The 19,530-nt window shown below is 38.0% G+C and overlaps 1 protein-coding gene across 1 annotated transcript; it reads left to right on the top strand.

Moving 5' to 3' along the window:
* Positions 1 to 844: 844 nt before the first annotated feature.
* On the top strand, positions 845 to 18,033 carry LOC131959963 (integrin alpha-M-like). Its single transcript, XM_059325175.1, has 30 exons — positions 845 to 1,011; positions 3,510 to 3,612; positions 3,759 to 3,859; positions 5,452 to 5,522; positions 5,627 to 5,741; positions 8,038 to 8,162; positions 8,503 to 8,645; positions 9,824 to 9,974; positions 10,055 to 10,205; positions 10,372 to 10,445; positions 10,619 to 10,742; positions 11,811 to 11,947; positions 12,045 to 12,191; positions 12,296 to 12,508; positions 12,591 to 12,724; positions 12,881 to 13,020; positions 13,639 to 13,796; positions 13,872 to 13,997; positions 14,388 to 14,461; positions 14,574 to 14,715; positions 14,820 to 14,918; positions 15,001 to 15,080; positions 15,161 to 15,247; positions 15,356 to 15,425; positions 15,522 to 15,620; positions 15,745 to 15,828; positions 16,453 to 16,563; positions 16,724 to 16,837; positions 16,920 to 17,030; positions 17,238 to 18,033. The coding sequence occupies exons 1-30, from the start codon at positions 975 to 977 to the stop codon at positions 17,325 to 17,327; spliced, it is 3,411 nt and encodes a 1,136-aa protein (XP_059181158.1). The 5' UTR covers positions 845 to 974; the 3' UTR covers positions 17,328 to 18,033.
* The last annotated feature ends 1,497 nt before the right edge of the window (positions 18,034 to 19,530 follow it).

Genomic DNA, 19,530 nt, shown 5'->3' with positions numbered 1-19,530 from the left:
AGATATGTAGAAAAATAACTTTTAGAAGACAGAGTTGTTTAATTCATATGAGGTTCATATTTTTAAATGAATGTAGACTAAACATGAACAGACGATATGTATAAAATCATCAAGCATAGCCTCTTATGGCACGCAGGTTCACAGATTGGATGAGACAGTGCAGAGGAAGTTTTGTAAAAAAGGAGAAATGGATCTTTTTATCTATAGGTTTTCTTGTCATGAAGAGGCTCATTCGAACAGTGGTTTTTTTGCATGTTTATTTAGCTATATAGTGAAGTTAGGCCAGACAATCAATTCAGGTTTGTTTGTGAAATGACATGAAACTTCTTCCCTTTTTCAACAGGTCTCTGAAGGAGACACGAGATAACAACGGCACTGTTTGTAAAAAGGAAGTATGTTAATATCTCAAGGAAAGCAGCGCTGTGTATATTAATTCATACAGTGTTCTAGCTGAATGCCTGAGTGGTCTCCTTGCTGCTCTGTTACATATAAAGTGATGAAAACATGTTCAAGGTTTGATGAAAACACTTTTTATGTGTCTGAATAAAAACACAGAACATGAGGTTCTTTTTTTTTCAGCAAAGAATTTAGCACCACACGAGCTGTAGCTAGTGGCATTATCTTAATCATTATTAATTTACCTTGTATCTAAATTATTGTCAGTATCCACTACACCACTCTGATCTTAAATATGACATCCAAAGATAAATAATACCTATGTGTGTCATGTGACGACATGTAGTATGCTCATATAAAACAGAAAGTGTTGAAACACCTCCTACATAAGGGTTCCTCTAACTGGCTGCCTTAGCTCCGAGCAGACACCTTATCATTTCTGCATTTTGCTTTCGACATCCCCCATCTTGACAGTTTCTGTGGTAGAAAAAGTTATGAGGTCGTCTGAAAGCACAAATAAATGTCTATGAGCTCAGAGAATACATCAGGCTTGTAGTATTTTCCATGGGAGCATCACAATGGGCCGGATAATTACTACAGCAATATTCTTGTCAGGTAAGACAAGTTTTTAATCTTTTGATTTTGTTTTTTTTAAAACATATTTCTTTGCCAGTAGTGAAACTAGGCTCCTCTTATTTTATCTATGACATTTTATTACTAAGTTGTCTTCCTGCAGCATGCTTATTGTGTAAAATATCATGAATTATTATTTGTGTTATTTAAAGAACCACCATAGATAAAATATTAACATGCAATAAAACTATGTAGAAAAACAGTTACGATGATCAATTCTACATTTGTATTTCATCCTCTTTGAGCCTTTCTATGTCATGAGTCAGCTTAGTTGGGAACATTAGGGCTTTGTACAAAAAAAAGAGATAATTTGAACTTGTGATGTTAGAGCACCATTGACTATTGAAATGCCATAATTTGATGTATTAATGAGTGTGTTTGCAAAAATGTTAACATTTTGTAACAAATAGATCATAAAATTGGAGTTCATGTTTTGACTCATCATGCCATATGCCATATTTGGTGATGATTGGAGACATCTTTTAAAATTCAGAAAAGCACAAAAGTGGGCGTGACCATTACTGTATATGACATATGGGCCCCAGCTGTTACCATTGTGGCAGCCACATAACCTCCAGCTAATCCAGAAATGGGTTAGAGTTAGATGACAGCACCCGCCTGTCACTCAAAGCAGCCACATCCCCAGTCATGCATAACTTTATAAAATGATAATCAAATCAAATCAAAATTACTTCATCCCCAAGGGGAAATTCAGTTAGTCTTGTAGAATCTCTTGAAGAATGAGACTCTCCGTCCTGCATAGTTGTGTATAGTGTAGTTATATAACAATTCATCCCTGTAAAGTTGTTTTGAAGGGAAAAATTAGCTATTGAAACCGAACTCTGTTGTTTGTAACAGGCTGTAAATATGTTTATTTCTGCTATAAAGTTGGGCATATTAACATGGGGGTCTATGGGAATAAACTTGTTTCGAGAGCAAGCCTCAAGTGGCCATTCGAGGAACTGCAGTTTTTGACACTTGCTGGCTTCATTTTTTATTCGTAGAAGTTGCAGCTTAGATCTATAAAATCCAAGATGAATAAAATGTTGCTTCTCTGTCTCATGGTTTAAGAGCTTTGAGTGAAAAAAAAAGTTTTATAAAGAGCTGCTTACACATTGTGTGAAAAGTGAAAGTGAAAATATTTACCTTCTCTATATTTATCCTCTTAGTGTGTGTAGGGTAACATCACTTGGCTCATAATAGTAAACATGATTGTGTTTGATAGTGGTAACAAGCAACTATCTGGACCAACATTTTACACCCTGAGCGGGTGGTGACCGAAGTGACAGACTTCCTGCAACCACTTGATTAATATCTATTTAGTGGATGATGATCAAGACTACAACCTTAGGGCGTTAGTGTCTCAGTGATTAAATCAGTATGTCTTTATTTTTCTGTAGAGATAATGCTATGATGAGACCAACATTTACTGTCAACAGATTCATTAGAGGACCTTTTAACCTTTAATCTATTCACAGAATTTCTGGTAACCATGCAGAAATATTTTGTCAGATAGTCAAGGTGTGTGTTTCACATTGACCATTTTTAGAAAACCTCAAGCTATGGCCAAAAAAGGCAACAAAAAAATAATAAAGAAAAACACAGGAAGGCATTTTTGTGCGACAAAAAATAACTTGATGTCAGTAAATCGCACGTAAAAGCAAATGAAGAAGGAAGACTTCCTACGTGTTGCCATTTAAAACAGTATTAGTATTCAGTATTTTAGGATAAAGAGTGTCTTGTTTCTGTTATTAAAGAATAAAAGAAATGTTAGAGAGAATCAGAAACAAAAGTCAAATCAAAAAGATTCAGATAACTGTCTCAAAAATGTTATCTTGAATATCCACACCCTCTTAAAACAATAGCCTATGTCATTTTTTATTTTTTTTTCTGGTGAAAGGTGGTTAGCATCATGAGGAGATGTTTTTTTTTTTTTAAGATTATGTTTTGGGCTTTTTTTTTTTGCTTTATTGAAAGTGATAGATAGAAAGAGGGAGACAGAGGGGAGGACATGCGGCAAAGGGACCTCAGGCCGGATTCGAACCCGGGTCTTAATGGTATGCGCTCTACCAGTGTGAGCCACCAGGACGCCTCATGAGGAGATGTTTTAGGCAAAAAATATTTTTTGTCAAAAAATGACATAGGCCATTATTTAAAGATTTAAAGACCATATGTTTATAAAATGAGGAAAGAACCTTCTTTGTGCAGAATTAAAACAGAACCTGATGTTAGCACTCCCTAGTGGTTTTTATCAGAAAAGACACCGTGGCAGACATCAGTTCACACTAATACACTATAAATATAAATGCACTAAATGCAGCAAATACAAGCCGGAGTCCAAGACAGTTGGCAAAAATAATCAAAACAGAATACAATAATTTGAAAATCCTTTTATATTCTATTGATCCATTTCATGGCAAAGTGATCGCATATCCAACATATGTGGCTTTAAATAAAGTTGTTCCTTCTTCTCTCCTCAGTGTTAACAGCTGCACTTTGTTTTAATATCGATCCCGTGGCTTGGAAAACCCTGACTAACCCTGCTGAAGGTTTTGGATACCAGGTGGTGCAGAGACGATTAGAGTAAGTCAAAGCATGGATGTTGGCTCATAGACTAATAGTGTGTCCTGTCTGTGTGTGTGTGTGTGTGTGTGTGTGCGTGTGACATGAAGTGGGATTCATTTAGCTACACTGCTCTTTCACATGTTTGTCTGGTTGTGTTTCCTCAGCCTGCTGGTTAGTGCTCCTCTTGCACAGCATTCACAAGGAAGAAAGGGGCAAATATTTAGATGCTCTACCAACAGAGGCTGCAGAGAAGTTTCAGTTCCACGTAAGCAACCTCTCCTTTTCAAACACTGATTATAAATGATTATGCTGAACTTATGTATTTAAAAAAGAAAAGTATTTAAAAAGCAAGAAAAGCTTGTAATTATTAAAGTATACATAATATACTGACATAGCTTCCTTAAAATATATTCTGCCAAAAGATTAACTTCCTTTCGTTGTTGCATATTTTATGGCTAAAAATTGAATAACTTGCTATAGTGGAAATTTTTAATGTTGTAGTTATAAAAGTATATATTAGTCATAAGGTAGTTAATGTGGTAGGAAGAGAGTTTTGGAGAGAACACACTGAACTGACGAATGTTGCTAATAGTTAATATAGTTGATAGTTAACATAAGGAAGTTTAAGGAAGTTTGTAATCAGACTGTTGCTGTGTTGCTATTACAAACTGTCCTGAATTATGGAGTATATGCACAGCCAGAATTAAGAAAACTAGTGCAGTGCAGGAAGTATGTATTCGTACATTACTTGCCACACTACGTCTGCAACTCCATAAAACACTTACTTTTCATAAGGTACGCACACCATCCAGCACATACACATTGAACATTGATATTCGCTGGAAACTATTAGAATATTATTGGAAAATCGAACCTTGTAGCGCACTTTAAAACTCCGAAAGATAGGTAGGCTAAATAGACTTACAGATGAGATCCAGAGGGAATTGTGTTACTGACCAGGTGTAGGCCTATCACACAATGGGCCAGAGCTCCCCTAAAAGGCGTCCGATCGGAAACAGTGCAATGCCGCAACACGTCCTACGTAAATGATGATATTTGGAAAAATTAATTCAAAAATCTTCAAAATCGAGGATGCACACCTTCGTGCCATGCGCAAGCCACATATGAAATCTTAGGTCAGTCTGACTAACAGTCAGCGAGATATGCCATAGACAGAAAGACACACACGCACACACACACACAAATTGATATTTTTGTTTTAAATTGCTCTTTCATTAATTTACCTTCATAATTACATTTAGTCATTTAGCAGACGCTTTTATCCAAAGCGACTTACAGGAAAAAAGGGGAACAATCAAGGTATAGTGCAGTAACAGCCATTAGTGCAGCAATAAGTGCTAGACAATTCGTTAAGGGGTAGAATTATCGTGCTATTATTATGTGCTAGGAAAGAAGATGCTCTCTGAAGAGCTGGGTCTTCAGGAGTTTTTTTAAATGTAGAGAGGCGTCCCTCTCTACCTTTACCTACTCTGATAGGAACTGGTAGTGTGTGTCCTATTTATTTTTTCCTTTTATTCATTTTCATTTTTAAATGTATTTATACTTTTTTTTTTTAATATTTTAAAATTAATTTCAAATATATTTATTGATTTTGCAGTTTATTTATTATATTTGTATCATTTCTAAGCTATTAGATGATTGATGTCTTCATAAAAATAAATGAAATGGAAAATATAATAGAACAGTAAATAAATAGAAAAATGTATACAAAGGTAAATAAATGAATAAGGTAAATAAACCCATTCTTAATACCTTCATTTATTTTTCAACTTGTTACCCTCTGGCCTCCATTCTGAAAAACTGTATTTTAACAACTGATGAATGTTTTCAATGCAGTTCCAGGGTATGCAGTGTATATGTCTCTTGGTATGACGATGGCAAGTGATCCTATTACACATAACACTGTGGTGAGCTGATAAACTGCAAATATTTACAATTTAACGTTGGAAAATCCTCAAAAATAGCGGAAAAGATTGCCCAGGACTACTGACCAGGACTTAACTCTTTACAGGCATGTGGCCCAACCATCCCAAAGGACTGCAGAAGTATCACCATGTACAGTGGTATGTGCATGGAGATAGACAGTTTTGACAGAGTTACAGGTCATGTCCCTTCTTCTGCAAAAGGTAAATATTGAATAATAAACATAATGATTCAACACAATTAACATAGTGTGCATTTTGTTGTAACAACAACAACTAACAGCATGTGAAATTAGTGTATGTATTAGGGTAAAGGTTGTGAAGATTACATTTACATTCAGTCATTTAGAAAATGCTTTTATCCAAAGCGACTTGCAGAAAAAGGGAAACAATCAAGGTATAGTGCGATAAGAGTCGTTAGTGCACCAATAAGTACTAGTGATGATTCTTTAAGGAGTAGAATTGTTGTTTGGTGCTAGGAGAGAAGGTACTCTCTGAAGAGCTGGGTATTCAGGAGTTTTTTTAAAAGGTACTGGCAGTGCGTTCCACCAACGGGGAACAAGAAATGCAAAGAGTTTGGATTACCTTGAACAAACGGGTGGCCAAGCCAGGCGCCGTTCATTGGAAGAGTCAACGGTTGTAAGGTAGCATATGCCTGAATCAAGGCATTCAAGTGGGTAGGTGCAGTACCCGAGACAACTTTATAGGCCAGCATTAGAGATTTGAATTGGATGCGGGCTGCTACAGGTAGTGGAGCTCGATGAGCAGCAGTGTGACATGTGACCTTTTTTGGCTGGTTGTAGACCAGGCACGCCGCCACGTTCTGGATCATCTGAAGGGGTTTTACTGTGCAGGCTGGCAGGCCTGTCAGGAGGGCGTTGCAGTAGTCAAGTTTTGAGATGACAACAACTTGTGTCAGGAGTTGAGTGGCATGTTGAGTTAGGTAAGGTCTGATTTTCCTGATGTTCTAAAGTGCAAAGCGGCATGACCGGGCAACTGAGGCAACATGACTGGAAAAGGTGAGTTGGTCATCAATCATCACACCTAAGTTTCTCACCACCCTGGTGGGGGCAAGACACAGGGGGTCAATGTTGATGTTGATGTCATGGTGTATTGTAGGTTTTGCAGGGAGGACCAGCAGCTCAGTTTTTGAGACGTTCAGCTGGAGGTTGTAATGGTAAATGGTAAATGGACCTGCACTTATATAACGATTTTCTAGTCGCTTGGCGACCACTCAGAGCGCTTTACACTACAGACTGCGCTCATTCACCTGTTCACACACACATTCATATTGGTGGCAGAGGCTACCCTAAACTGTGCCACCTGCCACCATTGGGAATTCATTCACACACTTATGAACGCAGCATCAGGAGCAATTTGGGGTTCAGTATCTTGCTCAAGGACACTTCAACATGTAGGCTGCCATGGTCAGGGATCGAACCACGACCTTCCGATCACTTTACGAACACTCTACCAACTAAGCCACAGCCACCCGAGGTGATGTGCCTTCTTCCATGTTGCGATCTCTGAGAGGGTTTCTTGAGTAGAGGTGTTCCCCGAGCCGCTTTGAATGCAGTGGGAAAAGTGCAGAAGGACAGTAACGCACTTATTGCATGTGTGAAAGCTGGCATGATGTTTGGGCTAATGGATTGGAGAAGGTTTGTCGGTTTAGGGTCCAACGAGCATGTAGTAGGACGGGTACAGGTCAACAAATTGGATACCTCACTCTGAGAGAGGGATGTAAAGCCAAAAAATGAGGTGCTAGCAACTGATTCAGTGCTGCCCAGCTGAGATACAGAGAGACAGAGATGTGGTAGGACTTCTACATATCACAATGTTAGGAGTCGGGTGACAGTGAGCTGGTAAGAGAATTGGCTGTTGATTGTTGCCGCTTTGCCTGTAAAGAATGATGCAAATGTATCAGCGGTAAGGCTGGTAGGAGGGGAAGAGGTGGAGGGTTGCGTAGTGATTTGAAGGTGGAGAAAAGTTTACGGGTGTCAGTGACACTGTTGACTTGTAAAAAGCAGTCACGCTGGTTGAGAAGGAGCATAAGTCTGGTAGCTTTTGAGGTCATCGGAAGGAAAGCTGTCTCTTTGTCTGCTGACAGAGTCTGTTAATCTTTCACAAATGTGCTATAAATGTACAAAGACATATCAGGATGTTCTCCTTTACATGTTTTCATTGTCTCCTTCTATAGCAGAATGATGGAGGCTGAGCAAAAAGCCAATTTTCTGCATCATCTATTCTATAATTAACCTCACATTTAAATATTTGGTAATAATGTTAACCTAATATTTAGAAAACTAAAGGGGTCACAGCTTTGCAGGTCTCTAAAGAACTCTAAGGCAAAGGCTTTGGGTTCGGGTTAGCTTCAGGTTTATGTTGTCCTTATTGTCAATGTATTGAAAAGTCCAGAATCGGCATTGTGTTTGCTGCCTTTATGTGATGTGTACTGTGTGAAAAAACCTGAATTATAAGTTACCTGACATCTCTTTCACAGGGTGCCAATCAGCAGACATTGCATTTCTGTTGGATGGTTCCGGTAGTGTATCCCCACCGGATTTTTCTACAATGAAGACCTTTATGAAAAATCTGATCCGCTCACTTCTGCCACTAAATACAAAGGTAATGCTGTTTTAACAATTAGTCGACTATCATTTTGATCTTTAGTCAATAACTCATTCTGCATTACTTATTTCTGAGACACTTATGAGCACATATCTGGTCAACACAAGATTTAAAGTGATGCTTTTGCATGATTCTTTGTGCAGAAACTCAATTTAACAAATTTGAAGATTAAATGAACTAATCCACTGGTCAAAGAAATCATATGAGCATTGGTCAACTAAGAATTCCTCTATTTGAGTCAGTTTGACTGTATAGCACAGACTGCGTAAGAGTGAATGTTACATTAAGAGACTGTTGAATTTGACTTTTGGCATTTTTCTTACTCCTATTTTTGCAGTTTGCTATTGCCCAGTTCTCCTACAATCCCAAAGTCCATTATTACTTTGATAATTTTCCCTCTGGATCTTGGGAGACTGCAGTTGATAACATTGGGCAACTCAGGGGTGCAACGTACACAGCCGAAGCCATCAAATATGTGGTGTAAGTGTTGTCATCATGTTGCCCTCCTGTCTGCACAAGACATTTCATTTAAGTTTTACTCACGAAAACTTATAAAACTGAACTTTTTTCTCTTTCTTTAGTCCTAAGATAATTCATTGTGAAGTAGCTATGTGTAGAAAACTTTTTAGTTTTTTTTAGCTTTCCTTGGCTGAAATTTTATTTGAGATCACAGCCACCTATGAAATAGGAACCAGCTCAAAAAACACTGCTCTATAGTGGTCATCCATAGCATACATTTCGTTGATGTTAAAGTGCAGGTAAAGAAAAAATATATTTGTGATCTGAGTTTTACAAAGCACAGACAAATGTGTTATTTGAAATTTTAGAGAGCGTGCTGAAACATGACATCTTATATCCAACTTCTCTGCTGCTGTCACACTGGCTCTCTGCCTCTCTCTCTTGTGTTTCTGTTTGGGTGTTCTGCAGTGCAGAGATCTGCTTGCATGTCAGGCTTCTGTGAGCCACTGTTGGCATCAGCCAATACAGACCTGCTGTTTTCCACACAGAGGTCCTCACGACCACCTGTAGACAACAGCAGTTCATTTTTAGGCTCCAGAATTTGCGCGCATGTAGGATATAACTTCAGACATTGTAATATTCCGTCACTATGACTGCTGACTTGAGTTAACTTAAGCTTCAGCAAACGTTAAAAGTAAATGCATCTATGTTAGCAACTGTTGGTAAAGATATTGTATAGTGTTGGGGGCGGAGTTATGATAAGGAAGCTCAAGTGCGTCATCAAGTGATGATTTTAGACACGCCCAAAAAAAATTCTCTACCACTGTAATGGAGAAAAACAGTTTAATATTCTAACTCCAAAATTCATCATATAGAGTTTTACATGTTTTCGGCTATTACATTGTACCTTGTTAAATATGTTTTCAAACAAATCTCTGACTTTACTTTACCTGGACTTTAACTAACACTCCTACTTCATTTTACCAGAGTGATGCTGCAGTAAAGGCATAAACAAGAACCATTAAGGGAAAATAAAAAGTTCCTAGTTTAGCTACAACAGTTAGATTAACCCAATGATCTGCAGATGCGCCTGTAATCCCAGTTGACATCACTGTCTATAAGAGGCTTTTATGGGCTCAGATAAGATGCTGGTATCATATGAAACTCCTGTGAAATCCATTGCATCTTTCTTTTGACAGGCAAAATATTTTCACATCATCAAGAGGTTCCAGGTCAAATATGAAGAAGGTCTTGATAGTCATTACCGATGGAGCATCCAATGACCGGTATGAATTGAGCTCTGCAGCAAACTTAGCTGAGAGGGAAAAGATTGTTCGATTCGCTATTGGAGTAAGTTCCCTGTGACTTGAAGCAGCTAATAACTCAGTTGTGCAGGACAACACCTCAAACACTTGTGTTTATTATCCTAGGTGGGGGGCGCGTTTAATGATCCGAATGCAAAAAATGAACTGGACACGATTGCATCTGATCCCAAAGCTAACCAAGTGTTTCAGGTGGAGACCTTTGAGGCTCTTGAAAGAATAAGGGAGAGTTTGCAGGCCAAAATCTTCTCTATTGAAGGTATAGTTGTCTATTGTTTATATATATAAAAATGATTTTATATAAAGTTCTACCTGCACACAATTTCAGGCTAAACATGAACTGTTCCTTTGTATGTCAGCTCTATGAAAGCATTAACTGAAATGCAGCCATTGCATTGCTTAGATCATTTTTGTTGCTGTTACAGGATCACAAACAAGTGGAGAGTCGCTGAAAATGGAATTGGCTCAAGAGGGATTCAGTGCAGTATATGTGCCAGGGGTAAAAAACAAAAAAACACAACCGACATTCACTGGACAATGCAAAAACACATTAAACATGTATTTGTTTATGGAAAGTAGATATACAGAATAAACACTTTTATATATTAATAAACTAGTTTTGTGGAAATGTGTATCAGACATCTGTTTAAAAGACTTCTGTTTAAATTGAAGGGAATTCAGATGGGTATTGTTGGTGCTAATGTGTGGAAGGGAGGCTACCTGCAATACCAAATGAGGCCAAATGCGCAGAAGACGGGCTCCTATGAGCCTGACATAGAGTCTGACAGTTATGCGGGTAAGAACGTCAAAACAAATGTAAACATGCATCATGTCTTTGCACTGCTCCACTGCATATACTCACTCTGAATTTTACTCATGATTTGTGTTAATATAGAAATATCTAATTTTAAAGGCAAAGTGAGTATAGAAACCATAATGTTTTTACAAATGTCTTCAGGGAAGATGAATATGAAGACTCTTCACAGTGTCAAGACTTGAATATTATGAAGAAATATTAGATATTTTCTTGTTTAAAGGGAAGCTATTATACTTACATAAGTTCATGGTTGTATTTGGTTATATTTCTACTTGAAAATGTTAACATGTTTCAATTATATATATTAAGAGACTTATTTTTTCTCATAAACGGTTATAAACTATACTTCATATCCTATTCACCCTCAAATGCTCCGTTATAGCGCCTGTCTCTGATTGGGCAGCATGCATTTCTGGAACATTTGCGTCTGTCATTACAGTCAGAGGAATGAAAACCAAGTTAATAGATTTCCCTGCCTGATGTTAGCATTGAGCTCCAAGTAGCAGTGTATGTAATGCAAACACTGTGGTAATGTACGTGGAGCATGACCATATACACATTTCTGTCAAATGTCCAAGTATCAAAAATTAAATTCCTCACATGGCCACTTGAGGCTGGCTCCAAAAGTGAGTCAATCCCCATAGACCCCCCATGTTAAAATGCCCGACTTCACAGCAGGAATAAACATGTTTTCAGCTCTTTAACAAAAAACAGTATTTGTGTCTTTAAAACAAACTTACTTTTTCTTAACAACTTGGCAGTAAATTATGATAAAATTCACCTGGTTACATTATTTTAAGGTTTAAAGTTATGCATAACAAACTTTAGCCACATGTGATATGAACTTCCAATATGTGAACTTCCAGATCTCCTTAATAGGTCTTATTAAACTGAGAGATCTTTTTTTTTTTTTGGAGGATTATTTTTATTCTGAAATATGTAATGTTTTTGTGTTTTTTTTCTTCTTTAGAGGCGATATTAATAACTAACAAGAATCTGCATAAATAGAGCAGCTGGCTAGACTTTTACTGACTGCTTTAATTCTAGGATACTCCATGGCAGTTGCGAATACGAGGCGAGGCATGTTGACAATTGTTGGTGCTCCAAGATATAAACACAGAGGAGCTGTGATGGTAGTTTCCCAACACCAGCATCGGAAAACGATCGATCCCGATCCATGGCAGGTACGTGCTTACTATTATGAAGGTCCTAAAAGTCAACGTGAAACATAATTAAAATAAAAAAAATCCTGTTTTTTATTGATCACTTGCTGTTCAATAGTCTCAGAGCGGTGAATATTTTGGGGCTGTTGTTTGTGCGATGGACGTGGATGATGACAGCTACACTGACATAATCCTCATATCTGCCCCAATGTTCGTGGACTCTGATAGAGAGGGAAGAGTTTACGCTTGCAGCTTAACTGGTTTGGTAAATTACATTTTTATCTGGTTTCATTAAATTAATGTATTCAGTATTTTTTAAGGGCCATGCAAACACTGACTCTCATCCTTTTCTTTTTTTATTCTCACCAGAATGTCGAGTGCCACTTAGATTATTCTCCATTAATATTGAAAGGGGATGCCTATGACAAAGCAAGGTTTGGGTCTTCTCTTGCTGTGCTGCCCGACCTTAACACGGATGGTCTCAAAGACTTGGCGGTTGGAGCCCCTTTGGAAAATGACGGGCAAGGCAGCATCTACATATTCCACGGCGAAGGAGCAAGAATCAGTTCAGAATATTCACAGGTGAGCAAGATCAAATTTAGATTCAACAGATCCAAATCGAGCTAAATCAAGTTGATGAATTACAATATTTTCATTGACATAGAGAATTGCTGGCTCTGAAGTCCGACCAGGACTGAAGTTTTTTGGCATATCAATCAGTCAGACATCTTTTGACCAAAGTATGGACAGTCTGCCTGACCTGGCGGTGGGTTCGAAGGGTGCAGTTGTTTTACTCCGGTAAGTCCAACCTGCAACAGTAATTCAGTGTCTTTTTGCTAATTCAGGACAGAACTCTTCACTGGATGTCACTGGATGTACCAGTTTGGATTTCTGCTAGTTTACTGATAACAAAGCCTAAACGTATCCAAATGTTCCTGCTCTGTCCATTTCCAGATCAAAGCCTATCGTAATGGTAGAAGCTACAGTGGTGTTCAGCCCAAACCAAATCCCTACCAGCTCAGACTGCTCATCAGCATTGGAATTCCAAGCTAACATCTGCTTTATCATGACCAGACACTCTTCAGTGAACAACGGTACACTATTTTCCACTGTCCATGTATTTAAGGCTAAAGCTTTATAATGAGGATACAAAGCATATACTTAAAGAAACATTATGTGGAATTGTTGTTTTATAGATCACTTCCACACTGCTGTTGTTGTATTAATAGCTTTACACATCCATTTCTGTGTGATTATACGATCAAAAACCAGTTGACATCTTTGCTTACACAGCCGAACATCAAGTGCAACAACACAAGACATAGCAAGCCAGCTAATATAAGTTACGAGTCCAGCAGCAAGAAGGCCAGCTCAGCTTCTGCCTGCAGGCTTTCATTTACAAAGCTTAAGTTCAGGCACAACACAGATGACGCTAATTGTTGATCTGTTGAATGTGAACTAGTCACATGAAGTCATAGAGATAATTTGTTGATGGTGACCAACAGGGAATAAAGACAAATCCTGCATTTTCTCCTGCATTATTTTATGCATTAAATCATCATGAGTCATGCTTTAGTGAATCACTGCTTAACTATATGATTTGCACTGTTATTATGAACCCATTTAAATAATTGTGTATGTGTGTGTGTGTGTGTGTGTGTGTTTGTGTGTGTACATGAGTAACCTCTTAATAATACTCTAATATGTTTAAGTTCAAGCAAGGGTTACATATAATTTAACTCTGGACGCCACCCGCAAAGTGCCAAACAACCAAGCTTACGTGACTACGAAACAACAACGAGAGATTCCTGGAGCAGTTGATCTTGACTTTGCACGACCTAAGTGCCACCAGGTGATTTTCAATGTTGAGGTGAGTTGCGAGACATACACAATGTTAAATGTTGTACATTCTGCAAAACACAGCAACAGTGCCCTTTTCTTGCAGGCTTGCACGGATGATGCTCGCAATGCACTTTCCAATGAACTCAGATTCTCCTTTGATGGTTTGCCTTCTGACCAAAATCTGCGTCCGAGTCTAGCGATTCAGGCACAGACATCAACTTTTCATCCTGTAAGTAATCTTAAAAAACCTTGCTAATGTGTCCAACACATTCATGACTTAATAGTCTCTGCAAAAATGCCAAGTCTTTGAGAATTGAGAAGACAGAGTTTCACTATTGATGCATGATTAACCATTTCATGCCAGCTACCATATGGAGAGCCCTGCAGCATGCCATGCCTTATAGGTGAAATCATACAAAGCTAAATGAATGAAGAAGCAAATTAAAACACAAATATTAGATTTTTGTTACATTTAAAGAATTAATTAAATGTTTATATGTGGTACCTTCAATGGAATATTTATTCATTTATCTATTTTGGCAGCATTTGTCCTCCATATTTATCTGTCATTTGTACTGGTTCTGAACAAACATGGTTTATGTCTTTCTCTCTTTCACAGTTAGGGTTCCAGATCAACTGCGGCATGGACAACAAATGTGTAGATAACCTGAAAGTGGATTTCAGCTTTACCAGGTGAGTTAAAAATGTAAAGCCTCATTTCAGTGTGTGCTCACATGTTCAAAACTGTGGACTTTTGTCTTGTTTTCTTCAACCTTCACTTTTCTCTTTTCCCGTAATCCGTCAGTTCCTCAGAGGTCAAAGTGGGCATTGATGAACTGTTGAATGTCACCGTCTCAGTGGAGAACAGAGAGGAAGACTCCTACAACAGCAAGGTCATTCTCACATACCCAGCCGGACTCTCCTACAGGAAGTTTACCATCCTGCAGGTAAGGCTTCCAGGTCAAGTTCACTTCATCTCTGCTGAGCTGCTTTCTCAGGTCACATTTTTTAAAATAACTTACTACTTTTTGTGTATGTAATTGTTATAAAGGGAAGGATCGAGTGCAACTCCTTGGACAGTGAAGACGGCTTATCGCGAGGAAGGACAGATTGCAGTGTTGACAAGCCTATATTCAAGAGCAACGCAAAGGTTTGTTTTTTTAGGACAGAATTATCTTTTCTCACTGCTACAGACAAAAGAGACGATCTAATCTCTCTCCATGTCATTTTAGGTTTTGTTCATTGTCTCCTATGGGATTAGAACTAATAGTCAACTGGACAAAAGCATCTTTATCACTGCAAATGCTACCAGGTACTGCTCAGGCTCCTGCATTATAAATGTGCAATATTTCTATTTCCATTTGTAATTGAGTAATTTCACTTCTCCTTCAGTGGGAATCTGGAGCACTCCACCTCAAGCCAACTCTACAAAATCAAAGAGATTGATGTCAAGTACAGCATTTTTGCTACAATTGAAAGGTTTGTGTCGCTCAATATGAAACAAAAGAAATTATTTAAAAAGTGATCATACTTTGAAGCTATTTTATTACCTATAATATTACTCAAATGTTTGTTATGTCTGTTTAGTACCCTCAGCTACAACAATTTCACTTTCGGAAAGAATGATTTGCAGAAACCAGTCCAACAATCAGTTGTGGTAAAACATCTTATCATATAATCTTCAGACTTCACTTTCATGCTCATTACGTCAGTTTATTAACTACCACTCTTTTCTATTCAACCCTTCTGTTAGCTTACAAATGACAACAGAGCACTAAATTTCACTGTGGTGATAATGGTGCCAATGAAGCTCGGTGACAAAGACATCTGGAGCGATACGAGCAGTTTTGAGGTAATGTGGGAACCTCAAAAATGTTTCAAATATTGCAGCTTTCATGCAGCTACAGCCTGGCTGCTGTTCAACAGCGACCACATCTGGTTCTCTGTTAAACTGACGTGAATTGGCTCCGTTTCAGATTCCGGATTGCCAAAGAGACGGAGAAGATAAAAAGCCTAAAGTCACTGATTTTGTTGCTGAGATACAGAAAAATAAGTTAGTGGTAAGTATACTGCTACCACCAATCAGAAAGGGCTACGCATATACTCATAGAACAGGAGTTACATGTATGTAACAATTTTCTTTTTTTAATTGGCTTCTTTTATTTAACGCCTTACCAGGAAGTTTTTTGCCCTAAACCTAGATCATTGGTTGTGTAGCATATATTGACTAAAAAATGAAGCCCTTTTCTTTTATAAGCACAAATCATACCTGTATGGATAATGACATGTGTGCTATTTGTAGAACGTTCCTCTCTGTACTGCAAAATACTCATATGGGTCATTCTGACAAATGCCCATATGGGTCGTTATGGGTGGTATTGATAAACGACCTATTCTGTCGCTTAGTTTGGAGATCTTGTTGTGTATTTCACATTCATAAATTTTACCCACAGGCTACCAAACAAAACAAACAAAATAATAATAGATATCACTCTAATAAATTAGAATAAAGACATGTAAACACTATGTACAAATGTATAAGACAAAAGAGTGTGAAAAAGGTACATTTCAGTTATGAGAAAAAAAGGTTGAATAGGATAAAAAAGAAATGGTGAGCGAGAAAGGGGGATAGAAGGCTGTGATCTGGACTAATGATCTTTTTGCCTTCTTTGAATGACCAACAGGACTGCTCTGTAGCCTGGTGCGCAGTGTTCAAGTGCAGCAGGTTCATGGAAAGACTGGAGCGGAAAGAGTACAAAATCTCTGCCAACATTAGTTCTAGATGGATAGAGCAGGTAACTGATGTGCATGCATCATTTTGAAGAATGTTTTATACGCATTTTAAATGCTGCATTTGAAAGATTACAACTGCTCCTGGCTGTATTAAAGTATCTACATTTATTTATTCTCTACTGACATTAACAATATTAAATCACATCCCTTTTCCTCAAACAGATCAAACTTCAATCTGCCAAATTCCTCTTGACCAGCACAGCCAGTCTGGAGTACAACAGAAATCAGTACATCTTTGTTTCTTCTGCATCTAATAACAACCCTCCTGTTCGTAAGGTAACGATTACACCTTTTTTTATTGCTTCGTGTTTGAAAAGAGCTTAAAGTTTGACCTATATTCTGTTGTTTCACCTCTCAGATTGAGGCATTAGTAGAAGTGTATTCTGAACCAGACTTTACCAAAGAGATTGTTGGAGCATCTCTGGGAGGGTTGGCTCTACTGGCGCTACTCACTGCCGCCTTGTACAAGGTGAGACACTGAACATGCACTGTGTCAGGTTATTATACAGCTTTATAAGGCAATGAAGCCATTTTGAGATGTGGTAATTGGGGCAAAAAATGTATTTTGTATTTACATATTTACAGATATTTCAGATTTTTTTTTTTTTTTTTCCTTTATTTATTATGGAATTTTTTATATAACTTTCTTTTTTTCTTGTTTCTTTTTTCCTCTCAGGCTGGATTTTTCAAGAGTAAATACAAGTCAATGATGAACGAAGAAGCAGCGGATCCAGGGGCTGAAGGAGACGCTCCCCCACCAGAATAACAACAGTGGATGTCACACAGACACGGGCTATCTCAAGATTCAATACATTGGCCAGCTGATAGCAGAAGAACGTTATCATTATTATTATTATTATTATTATACTGTTTTGTATTGGAGAAATATTTGCACCACAACAGTGAAATCAGACATGCACATTCAGTCACTATTGCCGATTCAAAAGAGTTTTTTAATAATCTTTAGGCCCATAAAATTATTCGAATAAATAGTGTGATCAGGGAAAAATCACGCACACTTCAAACTGCTAACATCCCACACGTGCACCCTGTGTCAACATATGGCAAGTAGAGAGCGTTGGAGATCTCTTTCCAACGCTTTTAAATCAAGACTGAAGACTTTCCTGTTTGCCACTGCCTTTCAGTTCTCGTCTCAAAAGGCAATGCCGGCTGTGCCGCTGGCACGTAGGGCGATACCGCAATGAGGCGATTAACTAATATTTTCCTTAATAATCAGTAGAATAGAGAATCTCCTGTTGAGTGGTAGAGATAAACAATCATTTCTAATACTGTACTGTAATTTCTATTTGATATTTTTCTTAAATATTTTATTTTCTCGTTTACAATTCTAAAATTTTGTATTTCAATGTAATTTTATATGTATCTCTTTCCAATGCTATAAACGTTTTGTGAAAAGCACTTTGAATTCCCTTGTTTGTTGAAAGGTGCTATACAAATAAACTTGCCTTGCCTTAATCTACAGGGAAAAGCCAATTTGTGGTCTGCAGTGAAACGTTTTTGTTTTTAAATGTCTGCAAGCTGTGCATGTTAATTTGCAGAATCTGTTGTATGATGAAAACAAAAAGTTTCATCACATGGATTCTGGTTTTCATCAGATATTGAAATGTAAAACTGCTGAAATTAAAACTAGCTAAGTATTCCGAATTTATGCTAAGAGACACATATTTTATGCTTCATAGATATTTATTATACGTGATTAAAACTGCTTTTCATTTGTCTTTTTAATATAAGATCTACTTTTGAGTCATCATCACAATTTATGTAGAAATACAGCAGAGTATAAGCAACATATTGAATAAATAACACAAAAGTTGTCCTTCATTTAACTGGATTCATGGAGACACATTTGGAAAAAGACATTTACCTGTACAATAAAGTACAAAGTCAACTTTGTTGATAAATGCGCCGAACAGTTCCTCAGGGTGACAAATGACTGGGGATTGAAGACAAGATATCCACCATCGGTATAGACAGCGCAGCAAACATGCTGGCTGCTATGAGAGCCCTTCCAGACGAGCACATCGCATGCAATGCTTACATTCTCCAGAGGACCATCACAGTCTGCCTCGATAGCAGTGGGTTTGCCTTCCAGAGGGACCCGGTAACACGAAGAGCTGTTGCCAACGAGACATGGTTCAACGTGGCCACAGCTTTGGATCCACGTTTCAAGGATTTTTGAAATGTCTTCCAAGAGAAAAGAGGGAACAGGTAAAAACCATAAGGATAAGCTGGACTATTGTGTCCAATTTATCAAATCAAACTTTATTTATATAGCACTTTTCAAACATAAGAAATGCAACACAAAGTGCTTCACAAAATAAAATAGCCTACTGCACTTAGTATTAATGACAGTCATTCATTCATCCACCCGTCCATCTATCAATTCATTCATTCATTCATTCATTCAGGTGTGGACCAGTCTGGAGAACATGCTCCAAGTAGCAGAGCCTAGAAGAGCTACTCTCCAGCCCTCCACAGAGGATGAGTCTTTGCCAACAACTAACTGGCAACAAGAGCAGACACAAAGGGGGTTATATACAGGGCTAATGGGGATGGAACAGAGAGGAACCGGATATTTGTGTTTTTTACCTGTGTGTGCGTTCGCCGATCAATTAGTGCATTGAGCAGCCATGCGTTGAGATGCTGGAGATCATGTGAAGCGCATGCATTGCCCCTCCCTCCCTGGCAGAGAGCGGCTGGTAATGTTTGAAGACTGCCATTAACAACAACGGGAAGTTTTGAACTTTTAATATATTTTTAACTCACTATGTGTGTTTCTTCTCTGCCACTGAAATTATCAGGGCAACGTGGGTTTTTTCAATGCTGGTCGAGCTTAAAGTCACATAGGGCTCCTTTCCCACTGTCTAAAAAACCCACGTTTGATCTCCAGCTGGCCACCGCTGCGTGTGTGCGTGCTGCCATGTATGAGGGTGATTTTATGCCAGCGA

Source organism: Centropristis striata, chromosome 21 (assembly GCF_030273125.1).
Source record: "Centropristis striata isolate RG_2023a ecotype Rhode Island chromosome 21, C.striata_1.0, whole genome shotgun sequence".
Classification (NCBI taxonomy): domain Eukaryota; kingdom Metazoa; phylum Chordata; class Actinopteri; order Perciformes; family Serranidae; genus Centropristis; species Centropristis striata.
The sequence above is the reverse complement of the archived record's forward strand: the minus strand, read 5'-3'. Positions and strand labels throughout refer to the sequence as shown.

What these genes read in the sequence shown, in the direction of transcription:
- LOC131959963 (XM_059325175.1), top strand. Translation starts at nt 975, where the DNA reads ATGGGCCGGATAATTACTACAGCAATATTCTTGTCAG. An exon ending in CAGAGAAGTTTCAGTTCCAC is followed by an intron (nt 3,860 to 5,451) that starts GTAAGCAACCTC and finishes TTTTCAATGCAG; the next exon opens with TTCCAGGGTATGCAGTGTAT. An exon ending in ATTTTTGCTACAATTGAAAG is followed by an intron (nt 15,248 to 15,355) that starts GTTTGTGTCGCT and finishes ATGTCTGTTTAG; the next exon opens with TACCCTCAGCTACAACAATT.